At 29.7% G+C, this 8,594-nt stretch overlaps 1 protein-coding gene across 2 annotated transcripts in view; it reads right to left on the minus strand.

Moving 5' to 3' along the window:
• Positions 1 to 5,573: 5,573 nt before the first annotated feature.
• LOC117169492 (U4/U6.U5 tri-snRNP-associated protein 1) overlaps positions 5,574 to 8,594 on the minus strand; it is a 12,734-nt gene continuing 9,713 nt past the window's right edge. For both annotated transcript variants that reach the window (XM_033355897.1, XM_033355898.1), the window contains 5 exons: positions 7,024 to 7,108; positions 6,725 to 6,923; positions 6,449 to 6,635; positions 5,857 to 6,011; positions 5,574 to 5,696 (listed from right to left, as the gene is read on the minus strand). In XM_033355897.1, coding sequence (XP_033211788.1) covers positions 5,669 to 5,696; positions 5,857 to 6,011; positions 6,449 to 6,635; positions 6,725 to 6,923; positions 7,024 to 7,108 — 654 coding nt within the window. In that variant the 3' untranslated portion in view covers positions 5,574 to 5,668. The remainder of the gene's footprint in view (positions 5,697 to 5,856; positions 6,012 to 6,448; positions 6,636 to 6,724; positions 6,924 to 7,023; positions 7,109 to 8,594) is intronic.

The raw sequence follows: 8,594 nt of genomic DNA on the forward strand, positions 1-8,594 counted from the left end.
CCCAAAAACCTAATAAAAAAGTTTCGCGCGCGCACATTATGAGGTTTTTCAGATGAGTTTTCCGGCACTTTCGATCACTTCTTACGAGAGTTTTTCGGCCCACAAAACTTCTTGCAGTATTCCACCGCTCTTATTTGAGGCTTAAACCGCACGTTACAAAAGGTTTCGCGCGCGCACGTTATGAGTTTTTTCAGATGAATTTTCCGGCACTTTCGATCTCTTCTTACGAGGGTTTTCCGGCCCGCAAAACTTCTTGGGCTATTACACCGCTCTTATTTGAGGTTTAAACTCCACGTTGCAAAAGGTTTCACGCGCGCACGTTATGAGGTTTTTCAGTCAATTTTTTCGTCCGGGAAAACCGGCTGGCATTTTCATATCCGACCTGTGCTGATCTTAAGAAGTGGCGTTTGGTGATGTACTAAGTTGGGCCCGTCAGTTTACAAGCTGAAATGGCTCGCCCCTTATCGATCCTGTTTTCTGTAGCCAGCTCTGGGACTATTATGTAAATTCAAAACTTTTTAGGAGATGTCAATAGATTTCACAAAAGATTCGAAAATTTTCCTTAAAACATTCAGAAAGATTACAAAACAATTTGACAAGATTTCAAACGATTACAAAATATTTTTAAGAATTCTTAAGGATTTGAAATTCTTTCAACAAATTTGAGAAGATTTGAAAAGATTTTAATAATTTCAAAAGAACAGAAAAGATTTCACGAACCAAGAATAAAGAAATATTTCAAAGATTTAAAAAAATTTCACAAATTTTTCGTAGATTTCAAGGACTTAAAGATTTCAACAAAGGTACAGTACACCAGATCTCAAAGATTTAAAAATATTTTAAACGATATCAAATTTTTTTAAAGTTTTCAAAAGATTTAACAAAGATCTCAAATATTCCAGTGATTTCAAACGAATACACAAGACTTAGAGAAGATTTCAAAATTTCTTTACAGAATTCATGAGAATTTCAAAGATTTTAATTGATTTGAAAATGTTTCAACACATTTGAGAAGCTTTCAAAAGACTTCAATGATTTTAAACAAACACAACAGATTTCGCAAATAAAGATTAAAGAAAGATTTCAAGAATTTTAAACATTTTACAAAAGCTTTGAAAAATGTCAAAAGATTTCACAAAAATTTTCAGCTTTCACTAAGATTTGTAATACTCCACAAAGATTTCAAAGAAATTACAAAGATTTAAAAATATTCCTAAAGATTTCACAAAGACGAATCATGTTCACAAAAATTAAGAATTTGTTTATTTACGATTTGGCTTCCTTTAGAAATTGTTGACCAATAACAAATGAAATGGCTTATTTTATACATGTGTGAAAAACGTTTATTTCATTATCTGATGTAAAAAAGGGAGAACTGGAAATTTTTTATTTTTCGAGCTGGAAAACTTGGAAAAGACCTTCAATTTTGTTCCTAAGAATCGCTAGACTTCCGGCTGGAGAATCGGGATAAATCCGAGAGAGAAATATAATATAGGGAGATTTCCCGCATTTTATTATATTTCTTGCGTTTTGTAATTTTTGAAAGTTCCGAATCAGAAAGCATATCGTTTTCTGAGTGTTTAGAATAATTGAAGTTCAAAGGTTTATCATGTTTCTCGCGAACTTAAAATTCTGTAATTTTGAACGATGTGACATTTATTTGTTTAGCCTAGAAACTAAAGTTTACCCTTACACTCATTTTTAGATTAATTCTTCGATATTTCAAATTCAAATAATTATTCAACATGACAAGACCATTCCGCTATTAAATATTCAAAAATGTCATATTAAAAGTCTTGAATAGTTTTTAATTTTATAATTTTAGATGTAAATTAAAGCAATTTCGAGCTACAAAGCTTAAAATTGCACAGTTTCAAAAAATGAAATCGGATTACAGCAATTTCGTCGTGTATTGTTTATTTTAATTTGATGTATAATATCTTAAAATTTTCCGATTTTTATTTGAAGACTTAAACAAATCATTTCCAATAAGAAAATATTTCATTGGAAAATTTCAAAAATGAATAATAGTTTTAAAGGAAGATGTGAGAATTAAAAGTTAGGTTTAAAATAAAAAAGATCAAAATTAAAATATTTAACTAAAATTGATACTGCAATAAATGAAAATGTTCGGTAACTTTAAATTGTTACAATTTTAGAGTTCTGAATTTACATGCTGAACACTCAATTAAAAAAAAATTTCTTTCATAGGTGTTAATTTTGCAACTAAAATGTACTTCGTTGAATTCTGAAAACTTTAAAATTATTTGTTTTTAAGTGATTTAAATTGACTTCAAATAATTAAATTTCTTAAAGGGTTTGATCATAAAAAAGTTTTAAAATAACAATTTTTGGTGACTAAAGCTTTAATTTTTAATGATTCTCATTTGACTTTATAGAAATTTGTTTAATCAGCTTTAATGTCAAGTTATAATTGCGATATATACTATCAATGTAAAATTCTAGAATTTCAGAAGCTTTTACTTTGAAAGATTCAATTTCGTTTTCAATATTAAATTGTGAAATCTTAATCGCTTTGAATTTAGAATTGCTCAAATTCAAAAGTTGTCGATATTTAATTATATGATTTTGAACGCTTTTATTATAAATAATACCATTTTAATTCCTCTGAATTTTAAACGACCTAATTTTAAAATGTTCCATTTCTAATGTTTTGACATTGTCTTATTTTCTGATTTTTTAATCCGAAATCATTCAATTTCGTGATTCTTCAATTGAAAATAAATTTGCTTACTTTGCCGGGCTTCGATTTAGAAATTGTACAATTTAACTCTTTTTTTTCTTCTTAATGGTCCAAAATCGTTTACTAATTTTTTTAAATTTCAGAATCCATCAATTTGAAGTTATTTTTACAACGTTTTAAAACATATTAAGAAATTGGGTTTATAATGGTCTTTTAAATTTGCATAGTTTTCATATTAGGAAATAAAAATCCACAATCGTGAAGGCGCTATTTGCACACGTGCAATTACTGCTAGTGTGTAATAAAATGCATCTCTGCATTTTTCTTTATCCTACTTACATGATTTAAAGTCAATCGATTGTATGCAAAGGAGTTTGCTGATGCTTATCGATTTTCGCAATTGATCATAAATGTGAAAGAACTGTGGATTTCGCAAAGAGAGTTAATTTTTTGTAAGACGGAAGAAATCACAAATATTTACTGGTAGAGAAAGCCGGGAGGCGAAGATTTAAAAAATAGTGATCACCTTGTTGCAAGAAATTTAACGGAAAACTTGTTCCGATGTTGTGCCAGTTTCACCTTGGTCTACTGTTCTTTGTTTCAAAAACCTTTTATTTATTCAATTTTTTCAATATGATAAAAGTTCTACATGAGTATTATTATTATTATTATTATAAACATTTGTGTGTTGAAATGTTGTCACAGGCTTATACTGCCCAACATGTCGAAGTCATTTTTAGTTAGAGTTGGATTTTTAGTTGATCATTTTGCACGGGACTGTCCCGGTATATATCATCAGTCACGGACGCATTTTTATAATGCAATCAAGTGATCTGATGAGAGCAGTCTCTGCCCAGACATATTAGACAAAGCCTGGTTTTTACCCCATCACTGACGGACTGGGTTGCAGTCAAGTACACGATGGGAGGACCTACAGCTTAAGGTGGATTCCGAACCACCAGAACCTCGGTCAAGGTACATTGAAAAATTCCCAGAGGTACCGGCTCAGGGATCGAACCCCGGACCTCTGAGTCCCGGAAACTGACCAGCTTAAATTAATATTTTCTTTTCCTTCTGTACTTTATCTTTAATTTGTCGAGCTAGATATTCACTGAAATTTATATATTTATAAATTCACTGTCCCATACTGTGTCGGGTTCAGAGATTATATAAGCGGTCCTGAGCGTTGACATGAAAAAACGTTTGATTATGTGATGACCAGGCCCAAGGCCGGCACAGAGTAGGGACATGATTGCAATATTAAAAGTGTTTCAAAATTAAATTCAGAATTACAATTTTCAGCATTCAACTGAAAATTGACAGTTAACCATTTAAATTTGAGAGCTTTCAAAAAATAAATAACATTTAATTAAGAATCAACCAAATTAAAACTTCAAATGTTTAACAGTGATATTCGTTGAAATTCTTTAAAAACTTGCATTTTATAAAATAAGAAATTAATTGCTTAAATGGCACAGCACAATTCTTAATTTTTAAGTCTTGAAAATAATTTTTCGAGAAGTTGACCACTAAACTTTTATGCGTACATCAGATTTGAAGATTTAATACATTTTCATAGGATGTTTAGAAATTTTAAGATCTTTAAAAAATCAAAATTTTGCTCTAAACAATATATTTAAATAAAAATTGATATGCTAGCTTTTGTTCAACATTTTACATTGTAATTCACAAAAACTTTTTTGTAAAAATGTTATACAATTTTAAAGTCCTAATTTCCTCAAAGGCACAATTTCCAATCTAAAAATTATGATTAAAAATTGATATGATTTAAAGTTGGATATATGTACGTAAAATTGAAAAATATCAATTATAAGAGTTCCAATTAAAAAAAAAACAGATTTAAAGCATTTATTCTTGTAGACGGAAGTCAAAATCTTAGTCAATTACTGGTCAGTTTATAGTAATTATGTCTGAGAGATTCTCAGTACTTATATGGTAGACGTTTCGACTGTACGTCGACAGTTCTCATCAGTATAAAATACTTCTTTCTACGAAATTTCGCACCTGTATGTTAAATTTAATTTGTTAGTTACTAAAATGACTCCGTCTGCTGGACGGACTCAAATAAAGATAGAGATTATTGTTGACATTGAAAAACACACACTTATCACATGCCGTCCAGCAGACGTAATAAAAAGAAGTATTTTATACTGATGGGGACTGTCGACGTACAGTCAAAACGTCTACCATATATGTACTGAGAATCTCTCAGACATAATTTCAATAAACTGACCAGTAATTGACTGAAATTTTGACTTCCATCTACAAGAATATTATTACACCCTGGTCAACAACTTAACATCTTATATATTTAAAGCATTTAATTTTAACGAATGGCAAATCGACTTTTAAAGATTTCGCTAATTTTATTTTTTGAATTATTTTAAAGTTCTTAATTAGACAAGTGAAGTTTGGGAATATTCTACATTGAAAACAATACTGAAGATTATCAACTAACATATGTTTAAAAACAACAAATTATAATTGCTAAATTTATATTTAATTTGGTAAATTACAATAAGAAAATCTTCTTTATAATTAGTTTTAGAATAGATTAGGGGAACTTAATGGTGCGATGAAGATGAAACGAGAATATAGCAGACTGAAGATGCATTTGTTAAGTTTATTAAAATACACACAAGAAAGAATAATTATCTGATAAATATAGATCTATTCTTTCTTTTTAAAAAATCGATCTATTCTTTCTTTTAAAAAGAATCAGTTGATACAGAATTTATAAATAATTTCTACATGTGAAGTACAATGATTCAAAGTTATTCACGTATTAGATTATATAAAATTAAAATCTAAGTAACGCTAATGAAAATGATACCTGTTATTTTTTTTCGGATTTTGCAGCTGTAATTAATTACTCATTTCTAGTTAATAATTTCGATTGAAGGGTATGTACAACTTCAATATAATATTGATCATCCTCAGACCTCAGTGTTTGGTCTTTGATATATTAGCCCTGAAATAAATACATAATATTATATTAACATGTATAATATTATTAACTTTGAACATTTTTCATATTTTAAAGAACAAATATAAAATAAAATTTACTGCAAAATATTAAATTCTCTACGAAATCAATAAATATTTACAAAACTGTTTAAAAAATCGCTTACGACTGCATTTGTTTGCTGCCACTTAAAACGACGTAAGGTGACTGCGTTTCCCTTTGTTTGGCTTGTAGCAAATTCAGAGTTCCCAAAGGAGTGTCCGTTGATGGCATTGTTTTCATAAGTCCTTCTGTCACCGTTTTCTGCATTCGTTTCTCAACCTTTTAAAACATTTGAAAGAAATTTTATTTAAAACATTCAGTGATAAATTTAAAAAAAAGAGTGTCTACCCAAAGGATGATTTTAAATGCCTTGTTTTCTCCCGACGAATTTTTAATTTTTATGTCCTGTGACATTTTTATGTTCTTGACATTTCCATGTGCCAACTCAGAATTTTGATTATTTTATAAAATTCCCTATTCTCAATCTAATCATAATTACAGCTTTTATATTTATATTATAATCCTTAAATATTTCTCTCTTTGCTTTAAGAAATATACATTTATAAATTCAGATAAATACTATCACATGGGTACGAGTATACGCCGAATTAAAATATTTCAAAGACTAAAGATTAAAAAATTACATATATCATATCTTTTTAATTGTTAGTTGAACACCCTAAAAAACTCAGATTCAATTAAAATAATCTGCAAACCTTATTCTTTCCTGGTCCCTTTCCATGGAATTTGTGAGAAAGATATCTGAAGGCTTCCTTCTCTTTCAGAACGTGGCCATCGTCATCGATATATTCCAATTTCACATTAGGCTTAAAATTGTCCTTCTCTTTAAATTCGGAAGTTGGGCCATTAAATCTATCCCTCCTTCCAAACTTGTCATCGTCCCTGAAACAAAAATCCAAAGGCTACGTTTTTTTAAGTACTTAATAATCTCCATTATTCCGTAATTATGTCAAGAGACTTGATCAACTTACCCGTAAGTTTTATCTTCAATAGAATAATTTTGAGCTTGCAGATGCGCAAATCGAGAAGCGGAGGGACGATTTGAGTCTTCTTTTTGTAAATATCCTTTGCTAATCGCTAATCTCAGAGCTCCACCAACTCCTTGACCGAGAGAAGGCTCCGCATCTAAAATCGGGGCTTCTAAAGCTGCGGGCTCTATGATTATATCTTCTGCAATAAAAATATCTCGTGTAGTATTCTCATTTCTGAAGGAAAATGTAAAATTATTTCCTTTTGCGTTAAAGCGGAGATTTTTTATAAATATATTTACCAGCTTTGACGGTGTTCCAAGCTCCACGACCATCGTCATCATCCTCACCCATATTCTCATCTTCAGCCTCTTCTTTTTTAAAGTCCTATAAAGAACATAGTACATTTTATAAAAAATCTCATTTCAGGGAATGTATGAGCTTTTATCATTTTTCACAACAAGCCTAAAAAATATTTGAGGGAAAAAGGGAACTCACAACATAAAAATAGGGAACTTTTGCAGGATTCCCAAAAGTACATTAATTAGATGATTAAATTGTTAATTTCGCTTTTTACCCTTTAATTATTTAATATCCTTGATGAAATTTATCAAGTGCTCAAGCTGATTCAATAGAGAAATTTTTAGCATCCTTTTTGAAGAACTTTTTGAAATCCTATTTAAAAAGCAATAACAACCATAAAATTTTAATATTTCGCAGTTATTTAGAATATTTCTGTTAATTAAAAATCTGACCGCTCGTAAGTTTGAAGGTGCGCGTATGTTGAATCTCGCCCTTCGCGTACGATAATATGTTTATTTAGCGCTACGCACCCGGTCTTTGTACAACATTTGCGCACAGACCTTTTAAAATTAGAGATCAAACATCGACAACTGTAATCTGTGATCGTGAATTCTCTTTTGCTAAAGCTCCTAGGCTTTAACAAAAATATTCTTATCACGCATATGATGCTTAGCACTCGATTTTGTCAAAAGTTCGAACTTTCCTACATTCACTTTAACTCTATTATATCAAATGTATAATTGTGTATATTTATTTCTGTACCTCGTCTGGGGCTTCTTATTCAGATATTGCAAAATAATGTACAAATTTTATTTTTCATAATTAGCTTAATATTTGCTCTATTTTTGCACAAATTTTAATTCATAGCTACACTTAAAAATGTACAATTTCAGTAAATTTATAATATTACAATTCATAATGGTATTGAAACACATGCGTTTTTATTGTCTTTTTTTTACAATTTAAAAAAAGTGCGCATCATATACAAAAAAAAACAATTTTGTTAATATTTATTTCATTGCAATTAGTGTCATTCTTCCAAAAACTTAATTTGTTTATTTTCAAGATTATTTTTTGCGGTTTAAACCAAAACTACGCGTCCAATGAAAAATGACTGATAACAACTTTGTAGCTCTTTTTCGGCTGAATAACTTTTGTTGATTTATTTTGTTTTTGTAACTTGCATCGTTTGTGCAAAAATTTAACTTTTTATTATTGACGTTATTGTTTATGATTGAAACAAAATTTACGGGTCCCGTAACAAAAATAATAAACAACAAATTGTATATCTTTTTTAGGTGAAAAACGTCTATTTTTCTCGTAGCTTGTGCCATTTATAGAAAAAAATTGTTTTTCTTATTTTTAATATTCTTTTTTACGAAAAAAAACTACGCGTCCAATCAAAAAGTCATTGACCCTTAACCAACAATACGGGCAAAGATATTAGAAACGTAGATGCGGTACGGGGCGTCGAAGTGGGGAATTATATATATAGGACATCACATTTTCTGCCCTATCGAGGTGCTGCCCTCATCGTACTACGAAGTCGAATTCTTGTTTTCTCATTCTT

Source organism: Belonocnema kinseyi, chromosome 3, assembly GCF_010883055.1.
Source record: "Belonocnema kinseyi isolate 2016_QV_RU_SX_M_011 chromosome 3, B_treatae_v1, whole genome shotgun sequence".
In the NCBI taxonomy this organism is placed as follows: domain Eukaryota; kingdom Metazoa; phylum Arthropoda; class Insecta; order Hymenoptera; family Cynipidae; genus Belonocnema; species Belonocnema kinseyi.